Below are 22,901 nucleotides of genomic sequence, written 5' to 3'. Positions count from 1 at the left end.
TGTAATTAATATATTCGTCTACTAAATATTGCTTGTAGGAGAGTGAGTAGACCGAAATAACTGAAATACTAAGTACAAAGTTTTCATAGGACGGGGACCTATACAGGGGGAGATAAAAAAACTGCAACAAAGCCAAACGCCAAAATTTTTACATTTTTTTTAAATTTTATTAAATGAAAGCAATAAATGTCGGAAATAGCATCCAATTTTAGAATAAGTTTGGAATTGTTCGAATTGGCCATCTTTGGCACGAATTATGGCTTTTAAACGGCCAATGAAACCGTCACACGCTGACCGAATGTTGCTCTGCGTTATTTTGACCCATTCCCAGCCCGGCGAAGCGTTTGCTTGAAGTGATCGACACTTTGGAATTTTTTAGTGACAACCTAGCTTTCCAAAATACTCCAGACACAATAGTCCAACGGATTGGTATCCGGAGGTTTTTATGGCCATTGTGCGCTGGAAATGAAACGAGGGACCCCATTTTGTAATGATTCTTGGGTGGTAAGTGCTGAGTGCGATGGTGCTGTTGGAATGTCCAAGGTCTGCGGCCAAAACTTTTGGGTGCCTAAGGCTTTAATACACCCTCCAGAATATTTTCGCGATAACATTCGGCATTTATTCTGATGCCATGTTCGATTAATACCAGCGAAGAGCGACTATCGGTTGTTATGGCGGCTCACACCATCACCATGGCCGGCGCTGGGGTTCTGGCGGCCAACCGAAGGTGCACATTTTCAGCTGATCTCCTTGGCAAGTTAACATGAATAGTTTTTTTTTTTTTTTTTGTTTACAAAATGCTGGACAATAAATGTTTTCTCATCGGAGAGAGAGAGAGAAAACCAAATTCGGCAGTTCACCACTTTCGGCCAAGCGAAGCAACTCTTTAGCTCTTTTGATTCTATTTTCTATCTGTTGCGGTTTAAGTTCTTGTACTTTCTGGAATTTCAATGGCTGTACCCTGAGCTTATTTTTCAATATTTGCCGAATGGAATATTGCGATATGTTCGGTCACTGCGACGCGGGTTTCGATCAAGTCGCTTTTTTACTTTTCGAATCATTTCTTCTGATGTTGCTGTTTTCTTCCGTCCACTTCCTTGACGTCGAGCTACGCTACCAGTATCAAGGGAACGAGCGATGGTAGGAGACACAAAAGATTTATTCACATTTAAATGCTGGAGTGCTCTAATGATAGCCATATGTGGTTTTCCAGCCAAATATAAAGAAATCACACTATCACGCTTGAATTCCATCACGAATAATTTTTTTCAGGAAAATCCTCACCAAAATTCTTTTGTACGCTTGTAAATAATATTTTAACAACTGTCGTACGAGTGGATATGAAATGACAGCATTCTGAAATTGGTTGCCTATTTTTCATCTCACCCCGCGTATCCCCTAAAAATTGAAAATTAGTGAATCAACATTAACTTTTAAAGTAGTATTATTTTGTATCCCAATATTTCAGAATTTCAGAAACTGTACCGTGAATAATATTTATGTAGGAGGTAGCTTCGCCCGACTATGGCCTTTCCTTATTTGTTTTAGTATTAACTTGTTGAACAGATTTATTTCATATTTGTGTTTACTTTTTATACCCTACACCACAAGGTGGTCAGGGTATTATGTCTTTGTGCATTTGTTTGTAACAGGCAGAAGGAAACGAGATAGACCCATAGTTCCTTTTGATGATCTGCATAGAATCACATTCTGAGTCGATTTATGCATGTCCGTCCGTCCGTCTGTCCATGTATTTTTGTAAACAAAGTACAGGTCGCATTTATTGCCAGATCCAGATGAAATTTTGCAAAGATCTTTTGTTTGGCCCAAGGACGAACCCTATTGAAATTGGAGATAATCGGTCAAAATTTAGGTATAGCTCCCATATATATCTTCGTCCGATTTGCCTTTTATTGTGCACCAAACGTGTAATATCAGCCCGAATTGTATGGAATTTTGCATATACACCCAAATTAGGCCTGAAAATATGTATGCCGAAATCGGTTCAGATATAGCTATAGCTCCCATATATATTGTTCATCCGATTTGTTATTTTTTGTTCACCGCCGCCGTAATATGCACTATGCAACAACAATATTTGGGGAAATATATCAAACACAGCTCAGAAATACATTTGCTAAATTTTATCGAGATCGGTTCAGATTTGGATATAGCTCCCATATATAACTTCGTCCGATTTACTTTTTATTGTGCACCAAACGTCTAATATTTGTCCAAATGGCATGGAATTTGGCACTTTCGACCGAATTGAGTCTGGAAGCTAGTATGTCAAATTTGGTGAAGATCGGTTCAGATATAGCTATAGCTTCCATATATATTATTCATCCGATTTGTTATATTTGTTACCCACAACCGTAATATGCACTCCGTAAGAACGATATTCAGGGAAATATATCAAATACAGCTCAGAAATATCTTTGCCAAATTTTATCGAGATCGGTTCAGATTTGGATATAGCTACCATATATATCTTTATCCGATTTCAAATTAATTGTGCACTAAATGGGCAATACAATTCCGAATTTAAAAGATACAAATGCTTCGGCATATTTAGTCCTTTGAACTTTAAATTATAATTATAATCATAGCGTATATGATTGAATTCTCCCATAAAAACTTTTAATTGTTATGTGGAGCTCTACTTAATTAGCAAAGTGGTGTAGGGTATCATAAAGTCGGCCCCGTCCGACTTTAAGACTTTCTTTACTGGTTAATTTTAAATAACGCCGTCTTAGTCTACTTACTTCTATTTTTTTTTTCAAATCAATATTTTGACTCATAGAACATAGTCTACGGCCACATTCTTTCAAGCAAAAAAAAAAATGACTCATCAAAATCCCATATTCCTCTGTCATCAACAAATTACACATGAAATCTCATTATTGACATCTTCCCAGCTACACGTAGCGAATATTGGCATGGCCACAGTGTATACGCTCATTGAACATTTTATTATTTGACTTCTTTGGCTAATTTTGCATACTGGACACGTCCAAGCAGAGGTACATATCAATTCGATTTGATTTGCCTATTTAATATGCAAGGATTGAAACGGGAAAGAAGATATAGTTTTATATTGGCACCATTTTTCTGTTTTTTGGTTTCTTTCTTCATTCCGATTCAAGCTTAATTTATACAATTATATGCAAGTATTTTGTTGTGATTATAAGAAAACGATTCGTTGGGAGGGAAATTGTTAATTTCTAGCATTGACATTTTATGCCGACATATCAAAGACCAATAAAAGTACAGTAAAAATAAAAAATATCCTACAATTTCGAAAATAAAGAAAAGTGAGTGTCATTGGTGGACTTTCAATCAAAATGTGGGTTAATAGAATTTCAAACAGTCAAAATGGATGAAGGGAGATGGGGAATATATAAACGCATTTGTCTGTTTATTAAATTTTGATCAAATGAAGAATATACTCGTATTCCGTTTTACCGCCAAACATCTTCAATTTTGGCGATTTCAACGTCAACATAAATAATCTTTAAACATGAAGTTATACCTATTCTTTTTTTCGAGATAGTGGTCTCAGTTTCCTCCTAATGGAATTTCATCAAATTCTATTTGTTTTAATTTCCAAATATATTCATGACAATTATTGCAACAATGGAGTGATCTGTGCGTCTATTTTCATTGGGAACAAAGGCAAATAATCAACCATTCGTTAACAGCCAATGAATGGATGGATGCATGCCATGCCAACAGGACGTCGTCGGGTTTTTGGGCTTTGCATATTTGTCATTTATTTGCATTCTAATGCCAAGTTTTAGTCACAAAGCCGGAAATTCAGTGCAAACATTTACTTATGAGGAAATGTCACCAAAACAACACGATGTTGGCCTGTGAGTGCCAACATCTAACAGAAATGCATGTATGTATGCAGATGTATAAATTTAAATGAGCTTAGAGAGTTATGCAAAGCAAACAAAGAAAGCCAAACAAATAACATGCACACAATAATATCATGAAATGTCCTAGCATGATTATTTTTCAAAAAAAAAAAAAAAATGTTTCTCAGTTCAATTCAGCTTTAAAGTCGTGAGAATGTCATTTGGAAATACACACTAAAATCAAGAAATATAAATATCAGCAAATTCTTCTGGGTATTAGTCTTCTGAAATCGGTATTTTCCCCAGTCAAATTCAATTCAAATTTTAACCCATTGTGGGGGAAGAACTTGCGGGAGGGGCTGATATTGTCCATTTTCGCGCATGACTTAGCACTGATACAAATATTTGTATTTGCAAAGTTTGAACAAAATGTGACGATCCCTTCGTGTTCTATATAATAAATTATTTTCTATAAAAAAATTTATCTCGATGTTGTCGATCGATTTAAATTTTATAATAATATTTTGATATGCCAAGTTTGAACAAAATCGGATACTCCCTTCGGAGTTATCGTGCGCACCAGCTAGCCAATCAGACAGATCGACTACAAATGTCCTGTAACGGATTTAGTCCAAAAAGACCTAGAGCCGTTATTTCAGACACGTTTTGGACGTATAAAATGATAATGAGGGTACATGTAGCCATTTGGCTGAGGGTACTAATAATAAAAATTTCCAGAATTTTCCTGCCAAAATTTGTAATTAATTTGTATTTGTATTTTTTTTTTTTTTTTTTTGATTTTAAGTCATCAGCATTTTGGTGTTGCTTCCATACAATTAGGGCACATACTGGTAAAACAATAAAGTAATGTCAAGGTTTTTACGCGAGTAAATTCATGAAATATTAATAAAGTATTCTGCAGAATGAAATGGTTACAAATGACAATAGGAAATGTAATAGTGCACTCAGAAATCTTTTCTCAAAGACAAAACCGGGGTGCTAACCTTACATTACCTGAGAAAAACAAAAATTAGATAAGCTCTACAATGCTTTATATGACTTCCCCTGCCAATATTTAGTCTACTGACTCAATTTTCAATTTATACATATCAGTCCCTCCGTCCGTCTGTTCATGTATTTTTGTAAAAAAAAAGTTCTCCACAAATCATTTGTTTGGTCCAAGAAAGAACCCTATCGGTGATAATCAGTCCAAGTTCAGATATAGCATTCATCCATGTTTAGATATAGCATGCTTGTCCGATTAAAATTTAATTTTGAGCCATATATGTAACATTTGTCCAAATATAATGGAGTTTGGCAAATTCGACCAAATTTTTCAAAACCGGTTTAGATATAGCTCTAATATATATGTATCATCCGATTTAGGGTTTAAGTCCTCCACATTCTTAATATGCACTCTGCAACAATGATATATGAAAGCATATAGCATGTATACTTTAGAAAAATATCTGCCAAATTTCATCGAAACCGGTTCAAATTTGGATATAGCTCCTATATATATATATATATATATATATATATATATATATATATATATATATATATATATATATATATATATATATATATATATATCTTTATTCGATTTGACGTTTATGGTGCAGCAAATGCTAACCGAATTCAGCCTAGAAGCAAATACTTCAACAACAACGATATTTCGTACCGTATATCAGATACAGCTCAGAAATACATCTTCCAAATTTTATTGATATTGGTTCAGATTTGAGTGTAGGTTGCATATGTATCTTCAGCCCTTATTCGACAGATTCTCGCACATTTAGCTAAATTTAGCCTGGAAGAAAATACGAAATTTGTTGAAATTCGGTTCCCATATATAGGGTTCCGATATGTATTTTTATACCCTCCACCATAGTATGGAGGGTATATTAACGTTGTCATTCTAAAATATACATTTTAGACCCCACAAATGATCAGCATACAATTCTATGTCGGTCTGTGGAAATCACTCTAGCTTCCGAACGAATTGAAATAGATTGAACAAATTTTACTTTTGGTATTGAAAATGGGTCATATAGTTCCACGTTTTGTTATGGCCCCCACATAACGGTACCTCTCTATATTCGGTATTTTTATGATTTTAGCGTCCGAAATTCTTTCAAATTTGGCATTTGAAGTTCGTAATAGATACTACAGCCTAAAACAGAAAATTGTCTGTGACAGAAAAATGTCTTCGCATAGCCCCCATATAACGGTACCTCCCGATATTCGGTACTTTGCTGATTTTAGCGACATTATTCTCCGGAATTCTTTCAACTTTGGTATTTGATGTTCATAAGGGATGCTACAGCCTATGACAGGAGATTGTCTATGCAGATCCACGTCTTCGTATAGCCCCCATATAACCGTACCTCCGAATATTGGGTATTTTGATGATTTTAGCGACATTATTCATCGGAATTCTTTCAAATGTGGTATTTGCAGTTCGTAATGGATACTGCAGCCTAAAACAGAAAATCGTCTGTGCAGGTCCACATCTTCGTATATCCCCCACATAACGATACCCCCCGTTCTTCGGTATTTTGATGATTTTAGCGACATTATTTACCGGAATTGTTTCAAATTTTGTATTTAAAGTTCCAAGTGGATGCAAATCCAAGTTTTATAACCACCATGGTACCTCCCTATATTCGCTATTTTGATGATTTTAGCTACATTATAAACAAATTTTTTGTCAAGTTTCGTATTTGAATATTGTAATAGCTTGTGACAAAAGTTGCCTTTGCAGGTCCACGTCGTCATATAGACTCTAATATACGGCTACATTAGGTATTTTCAAGATTTTAACAGTATTTTTAACGGATTTTATTTTTTTGAAAATTGTTTTCGTACCAATTGGTGGAGGGTATTCAAAGTTCGGCCCGGCCGAACTTACAGCTTTTTTACTTGTATTTAAATTTTATTGTATGAAAGCAAAATTGGATTGTGGTGCAGGGTATCATAAAATCGGCCCGCCCGACTTTTGACATTTATTTGCTGGTTTTACTTGTTTTAAACGATTTTTAAGCACGTATTTAGTTCTGGAGGAAAATTCAAGTTTTTATATTTTCTGTAGGAGCTACTGGAGGAATAAATGTAAGTTTTTTGTGAAGAGAGTATGATTTCAAAATTTTAATATTATATAGATGTTATTTTAATTGCACTACAGTACATATTTTGGCATAATCTTGAAATCATGGTTAGGCAGTCAGTAGTATTTAATGCACTTCTTACATTTTTTAAATAAATACTTTATTTTGAAATCCTAACGTACATTTATAACCTCCTTAGAAACTGAGTCCATTTTGTGGATGTTCTTCGCAAGTGACCTTGAGTTCTTCATAGCCATTCCAAATATATATTTTGTTAGTTATTTTATATTTACTTTCAAGGTTTCCTTCCAATAATAATAAAATAATACAACCAAAATATTTCTCATTGCAATTTCATGTGAAATTATGCATTAAAATGCTAATGCTCGATGATTGATTAGCTACGAAAACAAACTTAAATTAAAATCAACACATTTTAATTTACATAATCTACTAATACGTTTTTCCACAAGCAATAATCTTTACCAAGGTAACCACCGACCATCCAACCAACCAACCTTCAGCTAGACATATAGACATTGTAAAACCATACACATTCATGTTGGATGAAGATTTTGCAGTCATTTATTTTTAATTAGCATCGTACAAAGTAATGAAGTGTTCCACTTCACAGATATGAGAATCTTGGTAATATTACTGTGTACCTATCTGGCTGGCTCTCCATTAAGAAGGAGGGTAAACATGACAAGAAGCCAGAAGAAGTCTTCAGTTTGGAAAACCTTGTTCTGATATAACAGTAATTAGTAAGTTTTCCACATGATATACGTAATATGATGAAGTGCTTTAGGCAAAATGTACCTCCTCAACCCCTTAACAACTAATGATCTAAATGTTAGAAATAATTGTGGTATGATATTATGTAGCTGCACGTAATATTCACATTAGCTATTACAGTTATTTTTTAAAAAACTACTCCAATATGGGTAGTGTGTAGGTGCAATTAGTTTGTCACATCGGTTGTAACTCCGTGATGTAAACATAGAATATAAAATTTGAAATAGGTACATGCGAATATCGTTTTTAAACCCTACTCTATACGGTGGTAAGGGTATTATGTCATTGTGCATTTGTTTCTAACATGGAGAAGGAAGCTAGATAGACCCAGAGTTACTTTTGAGGATCTACATAGAATCACTGTCTGAGTCGATTTATGCATGTCAGTCCGTCCGTCCATCTGACCATGTATTTCTGTGAATAAAATGCAGGTCGCGTTTATTAATCGATTGAAATGAAATTTTCCAACCAATGTTTATTTGGCCCAAGGACGAATCCCGTCGAAATTTCTGAGAATCGGTGCAAATTTAGATATATCTCCCATATAAGTTTTCAACAGATTTTGGTTTATTTTTACACCAAATTGCCAATGTCAGTCCAAAAGTCCTGAATGTTGGTACGTCCGGCCGAATTCCGTCTAGAACAACTATATCGAATTCGGAGAAAATCGGTTCAGATATAGCTATAGCTCCTATACATATGTTTCATCAGATTTGGGGTTTAAGTCCCTCACCCTACACCACATGCACTCCACAAAAATGATATTTAGTACCAGAGCTCAAGAATTCCTCTATCAAATTTTATAGTGGTCGGATCATATTTGGATATTACTCCCATACATATATTTATCTGATATCAAGTTTATTATCGAGCAAATGGCTAAAATCAGCTGAAATGATCCTAGAAACAAGTACTTCAAATGTGGTGAAAATCGGTTCAGATACAGCTATAGCTCCCATATATACAGGGTGAGATGAAAAACTGCAACCATCTTCAGACTGTTGTCTTTTCCAAGCCACTTGTTCGACAGCTATTAAAATTATTCCAGTGACAGCTCATTACATTGTTTACAAGCGTGAAAAGAACATTTTGGTGAGAATTTTCCAGAAAAAAGGTATTCGTGGTGGAATTTAAGCATGATAGTGTGATTTCTTTATATTTGGCTGGAAAACCAGAAGTGACAATCATTAGAGCACCCCAACATTTAAATGTGAATAAATTTTTTGTGTCTCGTAACATTGCTCGTTACCGTGATACTGATAGCGTAGCCCGACATCAAGGAAGTGCACGGAAGAAAACAGCAACATCAGCAGAAATGGTTCGAAAAGTAAAGAAGCGACTTGAGCGAAATCCACGTCGCAGTGGCCGAAAAATGGTTCGTGAGCTGAACATATCGCAATATTCCATTTGGCAAATATTGAAAAGTGAGCTCGGGCTAAAGCCATTGAAATTCCAAAAAGTGCAAGAAAATAGACTCAAAAGAGTTGCTTCGCTTGGCCGAAAGGTTTTATACGATGAGAATTCGTTGTCCAGCAGTTTGTGAACAAACAAAATGATCATGTTTACTTGTCAAAGAGGTCAGCTGAAAATGTCGGTTGTCCACCATAACTCAAACGCCGGCCATAGTGATGGTGTGGGTCGCCATAACAGCCGATAGTCGCTCTCCGCTCGTATTAATCGACCATGGCATCAGAATAAATGCCGAATATTATAGCGAAAATATTCTGGAGGGTGTATTAAAGCCTTGGGCTCGCAAACATTTTGGCCGCAGACCTTGGATATTCCAACAGGACTCAGAACCATCGCACTCAGCACGCGCCACCCAAGAATGGTTACAAAATGAGGTTGCTCGCTTCATTTCCAGCGCGAAATGGCCACCAAAATCTCCGGAAACCAATCCGTTTGACTATTGTGTCTGGAGTATTTTGGAAAGCTAGGTTGGCACTAAAAAGTACCAAAGTGTCGATCACCTCAAACAAGCGCTTCGCCGGAAATGGCCAAAATACCGTAGAGCAACATTGGGGCAGCATGTGACGGTTTCATTGGGCGTTTGAAGGCCATAATTCGTGCCAAAGGTGACCAATTCTAAAAAATCTAAACTTATTCTAAAATTTAATGCTATTTCCGAGATTTTTTGCTTTCATTCATTAAAATTTAAAAAATAATGTAAATATCACCCTGTTGCTCACAAATTGTGACTGCTCTAAAGCGATGACATGCAATCAAATTAGGTTCATAGTTGGTATTATCTGCCTCACATGAATTCCCAATATAAACTCTTTTTGTTATGGGGCTCTGCTAAATATGCATAGTGATGTAGGTTACCACATAGTCTGCCCCTCTCCGACTGTTGACCTGTCCTTACTGATTTTAAAAGAAAAATAAAACATTTTACCACCAATCTAAAAACGTTTTAGCTTGCTCTAGTAAAAATCTAGATTAGGTTGGAATCCGTCACATATTTCACTCGAATAACTTTGATTCCTCTGTAAAGTGTAAATTAAATTCAGCGAAGATAAACATTTTTTAAAATTTTTCAAATTCTCCCATAACCACCAAAACATGTTGCAAAAGCGTGCATTGCATGCATTCTAAATTTGTGATTAGAAATCTAATAAACCAAATTCTGCAGCATGAACATCATTAAAAAAATGCCATCCAAATGCTTGGTATTCCCATTGTCATCCGGCCATTGTCAACACACTCCAAGATGAAAAATAGTAACTGGCATTGTAAAAAGTTTAAAATTCTTTTTTTAATACTTCACTTTATGTCTGTCATAAAAACCACTAAGCCATTAATATCACACTATTCATAATCTTGAAGAAACACCGAAAAAAAGACAAGAACATACCACACACTAAGTTGCCTCCAAAGCTTCCAATTTATTTCGCTTCACAGAAATGCAATCGTCGTCTTTGTCGTTGTTGTCGTAGTTGTTATGCGGTCGTTTGCCTTGACAGCGCCGCACCGTGCTATTTCTTAAGTTCATTTGTTTTCTTTTGCTTTTGCTTTTTTCGCTTTAGCAAATTCATAACAAATTTTATGCGAACGTTCAAAGTGTCGCCCATAAAATGAATGGAAATTCCAGCAACCCACACCTAAATCCTTAATTGTAAAAACAATAAAATATTAAGCGCACAGAAAACTCGTCGTATAATAATAATCAAATATTTAACACGTGTACGCATACAGGGTGCTGCATAGTCGAAGCGACAATATTATATAATTTTATTAATTTTTTAGAAACAGAAATCAGTAGATAAAATGTATCATTTTGATCCCTAAAATAAATAATTACACTTTGCTACAAAATTAAGTTTTTTTTTTAATATTTACTCGACAGATCCAGAAGACTTTGAAAATAAAGATGAGAATAAAAAACACATGTATTGGGGTTTACATCGCAAAATAACTTACTCCCTCTTTTTGAAAATTTCGGATTAAGACGGCTTTGACAAAAAATTACATATATAGTACCACCTCTTCGTATAACCCCCATATTACGGTTTTTATTTAAGCGATATTTTTCGGAGTTTTTTTTTTTTTAAATTTTCCTTCCAAATGGTGGAGGGTATTTAAAGTTCGGCCCGAGCGTACTTAATTGCTTTTTTACTTATGAGTACTGTTTTCTAAGTATTTATATGTCACAAAATTATACTATAGGTCCTAAAAGACACCATAAGTTTCCATCTAACTTAAACGCCATTAATTCATTTATATTAAAATCACAAAATGCAAAAAATTCTAAATTTATCTGTTTGTTGAAATGAAGATACTGCCCACATTATTTGAGGTAGAGCTTTGAAATTTGGCACAATCGTTTTTAATGTGTCTAAGATGGTTGGTCTACCTTTTGTAATAGCTCCCATATTACTGTACCTCCTAATATTCGGCATTTTGATGATTTCTGCCACAACAAATCTTGTCTTAGCAAAAATATTTGTATGCCTGAAATTTGAAGACAGTTGGATATTTATTTCGCTTTCTTTGAGCGTTAGGTTTTTCAAAATCTTGAGCCCTATGTGATGGAGGTACCAGAAGAAATGGTCCATCTTTATAACAGATCATGTGTTGATGGAAATATTGAGATGTACCAAGTCTGAATGGAATTGGATGTTAATTTCGTGTTTTATAAGCTTCATGGATATTCAAAATGTTAACCCTTTGTAGGGGAAGGTGCCAGAACGAGTGGGCCGATATATTCCATCTTTACACCGGACCTTGGATTGATAACGATATTGTGATGTGTTTAATTTGAAGACAATCGGGCTCTAACATCACATTTTATAAGACTTGTAATTATTCAAAATTTGGTTCTTTGTGGGGAGGTACTTGATGGAGTGGACAGATATTGTCCATTTTCGCACCTGACCCAGCACTGATGTAAATATTAGAATTTGCAAAGTTGGAGCAATCGGATTATCCTTTTTCTTTCAGTGCTGAAATTTTATTTTTTTTTAATTTCCGACCTTTTGTGGGGGACGTACGGGAAGGAGTTCACACAGACGGACGGACTCCACTCCAAATGTCCTGAAACGGATTTGGTCCAAAGAGACCTATGGTCTAAAACCGTTATTTCGATGAGGCACGTTTTGGCCATATTCAATGATATATACCCTCTTTAGCCATATGACAGAGGGTATAAACACAACCGGTAAAAATTGTATAAAATATTTCCACGCAGTTCTATAAAAAAGTTAAGTGCTTTGGAAAACTCTTCAAAAATTACGATACATTAGTATCGTTAAATGCTACATTGAAATTGGATTTAATTGACCCTAAAAGAATACTTCAAACATTATATTTTAGAACATATCTTTGCAAAGGAAAAATCTTTGTTAAGAAAGTGTCAAAACTGTTTTCATAATGTCTATTTATTTTTGGGACAGCCTGTTTGCTAGAAACTACCTACTTACGCAATGCAATGATCATTGTGAACAAAGACAAAACAGTCAGTCATACGACAGGGTATAAAGGTATTGCTGCAAACGTGTCTTAAAAAATTAGAAATGTGCATAAAAATCTGGTTATAAAGTTTTTATATATTTTTATTATTAAATCTAAAAACAACAGAGAATGAACATGGTGTGATGTTTTTCACTCGACGGTAATATATAAAGACATCCTTTATATTTGTTTGTCCATTTTTCCCATCAAGCCCAGTTGATGACAATTTTCATTCGGCTATTAAACAAATTGCAAAATAAATGGCAAAGATAGACAAAAATCGAAGGGATTGCTGTGTATCTTACGATTGTGGTGGTATTTGAACAATCTCATCGATACAATTGGCAATTAAAGTTAATGTCAATTGATTTATAAATTTGAAAGAGACCAAATGTTATAAACAGAGGAAAAAGGAAGCTCTTATTTACAGTCTATCTACAGGGTGAGATGAAAAAAGTGCATCAAAGTCAAACACCACAATTTTTACAATTTTTTTTTATTTTATTGAATGAAAGCAAGACATGTCGGAAATTGCATCAAATTTTAGAATAAGTGTAGATCTATTCGAATTGATCACCTTTTTCACTAATCATGACCTTCAAACGACCAATGACACCGTCACACGCTGCCCGAATGTTGCTCTGCGGTATTTTGGCCCATTCCCGGCAAGCGCTTGGTTGAGGTGATCGACGGTATTTTGTAGTAACAACCTTGCTTTCCAAAATACTCCAGAGACAATAGTAAAAAAGATTGGCATCCGGAAATTTTGGTGGCCATAGTGCGCTGGAAATGAAGCGAGGAACCTCATTTTGTAACCATTTTTGGGTGGCGCATGCTGAGTGCGATGGTGCTGACTCTTGTTGGAATGTCCAAGGTCTGCGGCGTAATTTTTGCGTGCCCAAGGCTTTAATGCACCCTGCAGAATATTTTCGAGATAATATTCGACATTTATTCTGGTACCACGGTCGATTGATACGAGCGGAGAGCGAACATCGGCTGTTATGACGGCCACACCATCACCATGGCTGGCGGTTGAGTTTTGTTGGCCAACCGAAGGTGCACATTTTCAGCTGACCTCTTTGGCAAGTAAACACGATCATTTTGTTTTTTTTTACAAACTGATGGACAACGAATGTTTTCTCATCGGAGAAAACCAAATTCGGCAGTTCACCATTTTCGGCCAAGCGAAGCAACTCTTTAGCTCTTTTGAGTCTATTTTCTTTCTGTTGCGGTGTAAGTTCTTGCACTTTTTGGAATTTCCATGGATTTACCCCGAGCTCTGTTTTCAGTATTTGCCTAATGGAATATTGCGATACGATCGGTTCATGATCCACTTTTCGGCCAATGCGACGCGAAAATTCCCACCAAAATGATTTTTTACGCTTGTAAACAATATAATGAGCTGTCACTGTAATAATTTTAACAGCAGTCGGACGAGTTGGTTGCAGTTCAACTCACCCTGTATGGGCTATACCATGATGTTCATAGATTTCCGAAATATTTTGTAAAGGTTGACGTACCAAATTAAAACCGTAGTTAACAAATAGTAAACAATCTCATTAGAAGTCGTGGTCGAAACCCTCGCTATACCAAAATTAGGACCGAGGTCGGTGTCTGTCCCTTGAATATTTGCATATAACGAACTGTGCTGGCATCTCTTTGTTACTTAAGACACGATTAGACTGAAGCTTCTTCGAAAATAAATAAGTTATTTCAATTCGAATAATATTGAATGTAAATAAGCATTTACCGTTTCTTTCGCCGTTACATGCTAAGGTCTAATGTTCAAATAATCATGTCTGCAGGCGTAGACATTTGCGATGACATTAGGAAAGTTATGGCGAAATAACAAACTGTTATTTTTCATATGGCCCGGTCTTCTTTGGTATTACCAACATATATAACATACGCCTACTCGAAACAGCTAAACAGAAAATCCCATATGCAAAGTATTCATTTTAAAGGATGGGCTCTTTTTATTGCGGTGGACAAGACTATCACAACGACTCTACGAATGAGGGAAATTCAACGTAACAAGCAAACAAACATTCACACAAAACTAACAACAACATTAACTTATTCACGTTAAGATATTTCCATGAAATCGGACAACATGTCATGACTTTAGTTGTAAACAATGAAAATATGGTCAAATTCACTTTAAAATCTAAATATACACACACACTCGCTCGCCACACACACATAATTCTATTGACAGCCAGTGGACACTGCCCATATAACTGTCATCTGGGCCGTGGTCATGTGTTCATGTTTAGGAAATTGTCGTATCTTACCTTTCCATCGAGCGTTGCTTCTTCGGGCAGGCCATTGGTTGTATAATTCCCACTATCTCCATGTTGCACATAATTCGATTGTGCTCTGACATAACTAAATTGCAAAGAACTTAGAAGGATGACTAGTAAAGCCAACATGGGCCTTAATTTGATTGAACATTCTTCATTCATTGTGCTGCTGCTGCTTCCTTCGGCTGTTGTTGTTACTTCTGACGTCTATTTATTCCTCCCCTTATGTGTGGTTCGTTGTTCTTGAGTGTTTTGATTCCAAAACAGATGGTGGTGGGGAAATGTTTGGGGATATTGTTACGATTTCCGCAAAAATGTTGCTATGTAATTTTAAGTCCGGATTTTCAGTTCTGTCAGCTATACTTTGGATGAAATTTGTTTGGGGCTAGGATGGGTAATAGTTAGACATCTGTAAAGAATTAGAAGAGAGGGAAAATTAATATTAGTTGGAAAATAAAATTTTACATAATTTTTGAAGTTATAAAAATTTGAAATTTACATTAAATTTCCTAATATTTCCTAATGAAACTAACAATTATGTATTAAATCTATGTTAATGATAAATAAATAATATGGTACACAAACGAGAGCTAAATATATAAGAAATATGATATAGATGCAGTATCATAAATGGAAAGTGTATTGAATGATAAGGGAGGTGGGGAATAAATAGATAAGTAAATGCTTCGTTTAATTAAACAATTTTTAATTTTTACATGATGACAAGTCTTTTTAGTTTTAAGTCTCCACTAATTTTTTCTCCGCGACAAGTATAAGCTAGCAAAATTCGAAGGACAACAAATTATGGATTATATCAATATATTTTCTCCCGGATTTATATTTTTTAAATTGTTATCAAAGACTTTCTATGAAGTTTTGAATATTTTTCGTGGATTTTTAGTATTTTCAGGGATTAACAATGCGGGATAAAAATTATCAATGTGGATTTTTAAAAAATATAACCAAGGATGGGGATTTTTAAGAAACTTGTCCAAGGGAAAATAACTTGGATTTTTTAAAAATATATATTCAAGGACCATCAACGTGTTTTTTCTTTAAATATACCCAATGACTATCAGCGTGGATTTAAAAAAAAAAAATAAACCCAAGGTCTATCATCGTCGTGTTTTAAAAAATTTAACCAAGGACTATTAACGTTGATTTTTAAAAAATATATATCAAAGGACTATCAACGTGGATTTTAGAAAAATATATAACCAAGGACTAACCAAGGACGTGCATTTCCAAGGACGGAGGTTTTTTAGAATCTTTTCATGAACTATTAACGTGGATTTTTAAGAATCTTGTCCAAAGACTGTCAAGTGGATTTTAAAGAATCAAGTCCAGAGACTGTCAAGTGGATTTTTATGAATGTTCCCAGCGACTTAGACAGTCCCTTGGTTAAAAAATGTTCAGGTACTGCCAAAGCGGGTTGTAAGCATTTTTTCTAAAGACTATCAATGTGGACGTTTTAAGAATTTTTTTCCCAGGACTATCAACGTGAATGTTTAAGGATCATTTCGAAGGACTACCCAAAAATTTGTTTAATATATCGAAGGACTATAAGGAATATTTCCAAGGGCTATAAACCTGAATTTTTAAAATCTTGTCTAAAGACAGTCAACGCAAATTTTTAAGAATCCTGTTTAAGGACTATCAACCTGTATTTTTATAAGAATTTTTTTTAAACATTTTCATACGCCATTAACCTGGATTTGTTAAAATTATTTGTAAGGATTATTGATGACATTTTCAAGAATATTCCCAAGGACTTTAATTTGCATACCCTCCGCCATAGTAGGGTATATTAAGTTTGTCATTCCATTTGTAACACCTAGAAATATACATTTTATACCCCACAAAGTATATGTATATATATACGTGATCAGCATAACATTCTGTACATCTGTGGAAATCACTCTAGCTTCCGGACAAAATAAAGTAGGTTGATAAAGTTTTACTCAAATCTGTATTATGTCTGCATTACTTTTGGTATTGAAAATGGGTGATGTAGGTCCACGTTTTGGTATAGCCCCCATATAATGGTACCTCCCTTTATTCTGTATTTTGATTATTTTAGCGACATTTTTCACCGGAAATGTTTCAAATTTGGTACTTAAAGTTCGTAATGGGTTGTACAGCCTATGACAGAAAATTGTCTGTGCAAGTCCACGTCTTCGTATAGCCCCCATACAACGGTACCTCCCGATATTCTGTATGTTGATGATTTTAGAGACAATATTCACCGGAATTGTTTCAAATTTGGTATTTGAAGTTCGTAATGAGAACTACAGTCTGTGACAGAAAATTGTCTATGCAGGTTCAGGTCTTCTTATAGGCTCCATATAATGGTACCTCCCTATATTCGGTATTTTGATAATTTTAGCGGCATTATTCAGCGGAATTGTTTCATATTTGGTATTTGAAGCTCGAAATGGATGCTACAGCCTATGGCAGGAGATTGTCTGTGCAGGTCCACATCTTCGTATAGGCCCCATATAACGGTACCTCCCGATATTCAGTATTTTGATGAATTTAACTACATTATTCACCAATTTTTTTTTAAGTTTGGTATTTGAATATTGTTATGGCTTATGACAAAAGTTACCTATGCAGGTCTATGTCGTCATATAGACCCTAATATAACAGCTACATTTAGCATATTAACAGAATTTTTAACGGTTTTTATTGTTTTTGAGAATTGCCAAATTCGTTCCAAATGGTGGAGGATATTCAAATTTCCACCCAGCCGAACTTACAGCTTTTTTACTTGTTTTTTCAAATTTCCACGTTGAAAGTCCTTGGCCAAGGATTTTTAAAGTTTTTTAAGACTTTGGCTTAGCTGCTTCACAATGAAAGATAACTTGTCCTGCCAGAACGTCGTCGTATGCACTGCAAAAGGGTACCTTCTATTAGTTTTAATTATGTCAGGTTTTCTTAGCATTCTCTTTTTTTACTTTATATTTATTTTTGTTAAATCTCAGGCATCAATGGCGTTGTAGGAAACATTTAGTTGGCTTTAAGTACTATTTTCAAATATGCAATGCCTGCTTTTACTTCTTACTAGTTCGATATTATGAGTCAAATTAGCTTGGTGCCAATTTTAGCAATTTTTGATTTCAAATGCATTTTTTGGAACTCTTTATTTTTCTTGTAGTCTTTGGCAACTTTTTTTTTAATATAGCCCAAAAATATTCAAATTGGTTTGAGATATTCTTTCGATTATGAAACCTTTTAGAACATAGCTTTAAAAATTATATGTAGTGTCCTTAGTGCCCCATTTTAGCCAAAAATACAATTTTATTCCACCATAGAAAAAAACCTAAATATTGTATGTGAAAAAACTACCAAAGGTTTAATGAACATATTAGTCCCACAAGGCCATATGAGGATTAAACCCATATGTTCTTGTTGTACGTTTAGAACCCTCAAACTATGCAATTTCCAAAGTTCACCCGTTTAACAAAGGTGTTAAGGAAAGCTTCCACAATAATAGGCTCTTACGCTGTGGCGCCCAATCAAACTCGATCCATTTGATATATTTATAAGTTGTTTGATAATCCTTCTATTATGTACCAACTGAATTCAGTATTTTATGTGTTGGGCGAAAAATCTCTTTAATTTATATATTGTACAAATTGTCTTTCCTCTCAAAATGTTGAAGACTACTGCCTGAAGAGTATTTTTGTCATATAACCTCACTATATGAATATTACTTGGATTTCTTCATTTGAATATCGTCGGCCTTCGCCAATTATCTTAAATTCTTTCATATTTTATGAATGAAATGCAAGTGTTCGTGGTAGCATGTAAATAATGGATTAGATAAGATATTTAGTTGATTAGTCATTCATGCAACACATTCTTTGCAACACTTGGACTTTTTTATGTATGGCTCATTGATTTTGGAATTCCTGTTTAAATTTTCCAAGCCAACAAATGGAGTTCAGTCATTTATTAAGCAACTTCTTTTGTTGTTTTGGCCTGTGAAAACAAAATCGAAAGAAACATACATATGCATAAATATATACTGACTCTATGGCCATTCACTTTGTTTTGCCAAAGTAATCACATAGCTGGCTGACAAACCAAATTGACCATACGTAGTGTTGAAATTGTTTTTTTTTTTACTTGAAGTTTGCATTTTTTGTTGTTGTCGTTTTTTATTGTTTCTAACTTTTATTAAAAAACTATACACACAGCTGCAATTTTTTTGGTTTTTTTTTTTGTCGGGCAGCCACAGTTACGAAGATAAAAACATCTGTGCAAATTTCTTCACTGTCTGTACCAAAATGTTTGGGTTTTTCTTCTTGTTGTTGTCTCTTTTAACGTGACATGTTTTATTTTCAACAAGGTTGGATTGGGGATTGGCATGGACCAGCGAACACCGGCGGCAACACATGAACGCACATACACTCACACACACACTCATATGGGAAATCGTTGTGGTGAACATGGCACAGACATCATGGCTAAAAGCAAACGCCAAAGTTATGTAGATAAATTGCCACAATTTTCTACCAATATTAGACAGATACAAACCGAGCAACAGCATTAACAGTGTGCTAATGGCAAAAATTGAAAAAAAATTGCAGTGAATAGGGTTATTATGGGGGAAATATAGGATATTGGCGGAGAATTAATTTTTAAGAGGAATTATTTATTGGTTGCGAATTTTTAAAAATATTCTCCTAAGGAAAGTCAACTATCTAAGTGAACTCTTAAAAAAATTAATACCGTCCACAATTTGGAACGAATTTGGCAATTAAAAAAAAAATAAAATCCGTTACAAATTTTGTTAAAATCTTAAAAAATACCGGATGTATCCGTTATATTAGGGTCTATACGACGACGTGAACCGGCATAGGCAACTTTTGCCATAAACCATTAAAATATTCAAATGCGACACTTGAATAAAAAATTCGGTAAATAATGTAGCTAAAATCATCCAGATTCCGGATAAAGGGAGGTACCGTTATATTGGGACTACACGAAGACGTGGACCTGCACAGACAATTTTCTGTCATAGGCTCTAGTACACATTACGAACTCCAAACAACAAATTTAAAACAATTCCGGTGAATAATGTCGCTAAAATCCTCAAAGAACCGAATATAAGGAGGTCTCATTATATGGGGGCTATACCAAAACGTGGACCTGCAGAAACAATTTTTTCTCACATTCTGAAGTATCCATTACGAAGTTCAAATACTAAATTTGAAACAATTCCGGTGAATAATGTCGCTAAAATCATCAAAATACCGAATATCGGGATGTACCGCTACATGAGGGCTATACGAAGAAGTGAACCCGCACAGACAATTTTCTGTCATTGGCTGCAGTATCCATTTTGAACTTCAAATACCAAATTTGATACAATTCCGGTGAATAATGTCGCTAAAATCATCAAAATACTGAATATCGGGCGGTACCGTTCTATGGGGGCTATACGAAGATGTGGACCTGCACAGACAATTTTCTGTCTTAGATTGTAGTATCCATTTTGAACTTCAAGTACCAATTTGAAACAATTCCGGTGAATAATGTCGCTAAAATCATCAAAATACCGAATATCGGGGGCACCCTTATATGGGGGCTTTACGAAGACGTGGACCTGCACAGACAATTTTCTCTCATAGGCTGTAGTACCCATTACAAAGTTCAAATACTAAATTTGAAACAATTCCGGTGAATGATGTCGCTAAAATCCTCAAAGAACCGAATATAAGGAGGTCTCATTATATGGGGGCTATACCAAAACGTGGACCTGCAGAAACAATTTTTTCTGATATTCTGAAGTATCCATTACGAACTTCAAATGCCAAATTTGAAACAATTCCGGTGAACAGTGTCGCTAAAATCATCAAAATACCGAATATCCTGAGGTACCGTCATATGGGGATATACGAAGACGTGGACCTGCACGGAAACTTTTCTGTCTTATGCTGTAGCACCCATTAAGAACTTCAAATACCAAATTTGAAACAACTCCGGTGAATAATGTCGCTAAAATCATCAAAATACCGAATATCGGAAGATATCTTTATACGGGGGCTATACGAAGAAGTGAACCTGCACAGACAATTTTCTGACTTAGGCTATAGTATCAATTTTGAACTTCAAATGCCAAATTTGAAACAATTCCGGTGAATAACGTCGCTAAAATCATCAAAATACCGAATATCGGTAGGTACCGTTATATGGGGGCTATACGCGGACATGGACCTGCACAGACAATTTTCTGTCTTAGGCTGTAGTAAACATTTTGAAAATCAAATACCAAGTTTGAAGCACTTCCAGTGAATAATGTCGCTAAAATCACCAAAATACCGAAAATAGGGAGGTACCATAGGCTGTAGTATCTATTACGAACTTCATGTACCAAATTCGAAACATTTCTGGTGAATAATTTCGCTTAAATCACACACAATCACCAAATACTATATTTCGAGCTGTTCCAAACGGCATGACAAACTTTATATACCCTCCATATTATGGTGGAGGGTATAACAACTTTGGATCCTAAAATGGAGTTTTTAATGGGTTTCCAGGAAAAATTAAAATTTTCAATTAAATTAAAATTTTTATGCCAATCGACCTTTGTTTCAAAAACTCCACATAACTATGTGATGACAATGCTGATAGAATGGTCTCCATTGGAATACCTTAACATATATCTCTCTCCAATATTATGCTATACCAGGTTACAATTTTATTAGATTCGGCTTTGGACAAAACCCACAGCTCATACACACACAGTTAAATAAAGCTAAACTAGAACGTTTCGCTTTTATCCACTTTAACAACAACTGTACAAAAAAAAAACTCCAGCATAGGCAGAGATATTCCTCTACAGCTTGCATAGAAGAGAAAAAAAACAGATGTGCAAAAAAACAAGCCAGCAAGCAAACAAGCGACCGACCGACTGGCTAGTTAACTTGCTGGCTTTCAAGAGGACAAAAAGCGTCAATGAAGTGCCTTAGATATTGTGGGGCCGCCACACACTCGCGTTTAGCGTTTAAAAACTCATTCAAGTGTTAAGAACAACATTTGATCGAAATTGATGATGATTTGTGTGGTGTCCCCTAAACAATTTTTTGTTGTTGTTATAAGGGGGGGGGGAGAGAAGAAGAACGAGCTTAGAAGTATTCAATACCCAGTTTCATTTTTGTACTGCTGCTGCTGCCATAGAGTCAAATAATCATTTGAAGTCAAAACTAGAAAAAACAAACGCCATGTTCCAGTTCCATTGAACTGGCCGACAGATAGTTGACTAGGAAATGGAAAATAATCAAAGAGTTCTTTTGGACTTTGGCAAAGTGGCTTTGTGCCGAGTGCACGTTCTTTCAGTTATTCTTCCTCCTCCTCCTCTTCTTCTTTTGCTATTCGACTCAATCTCTGGCAGATTGACATAATTAACTTTTTTCTCGGCCAGCCAGCTTTGACCATTGGCAGTTCGGTCTTTGTAATTTTGTTTCTCTATGACCAGGCAGATATTTGAACAGCGGACAGAAAAATACTTTCATTGATGGACATTTTTGATTTAATTCGCAATTTCTGGTAACTGGTTTCGTTTCGTCAGCAATTTCCAGTAGTTGGTAAAAGTAAAAATTTATGAGAAGTATGTTTTGTGTCTTCAAAGCGAGAAAGCATTATTGAGTAGCTTTATTGTGAGGATATATGGTATTTATGGAGAATGGCAAGCTTTGAATAGCTTAATAAAGTGGAGAAATTGATTGCATTTAAATGCTTTTAATAATGAAAATATTTTCTAAAAACATTTTTTTTCTTTAAAATTTCGGATTTTTTTTTGGCAAATGGTTTGACACCGGTTGTAAAACCCATTATAAACCCATTATGATGTTGAGATAAATCCGATAAAA

General features: G+C 35.0%; 1 protein-coding gene across 3 annotated transcripts in view; it reads right to left on the bottom strand.

Annotated features, from left to right (window-relative positions):
* Positions 1-22,901, bottom strand: part of LOC101899427 (Zona pellucida-like domain protein) — a 162,294-nt gene that overhangs the window by 7,784 nt on the left and 131,609 nt on the right. For all 3 annotated transcript variants that reach the window (XM_059120864.1, XM_059120862.1, XM_059120863.1), the window contains one exon: positions 15,010-15,427. In XM_059120864.1, coding sequence (XP_058976847.1) covers positions 15,010-15,180 — 171 coding nt within the window. In that variant the 5' untranslated portion in view covers positions 15,181-15,427. The remainder of the gene's footprint in view (positions 1-15,009; positions 15,428-22,901) is intronic.

This window comes from Musca domestica, unplaced genomic scaffold (genome assembly GCF_030504385.1).
Source record: "Musca domestica strain aabys unplaced genomic scaffold, Musca_domestica.polishedcontigs.V.1.1 18, whole genome shotgun sequence".
NCBI classification, from domain to species: domain Eukaryota; kingdom Metazoa; phylum Arthropoda; class Insecta; order Diptera; family Muscidae; genus Musca; species Musca domestica.
Note: the sequence above shows the minus strand (reverse complement) of the source record. Positions and strands in the feature narration are given on the sequence as shown.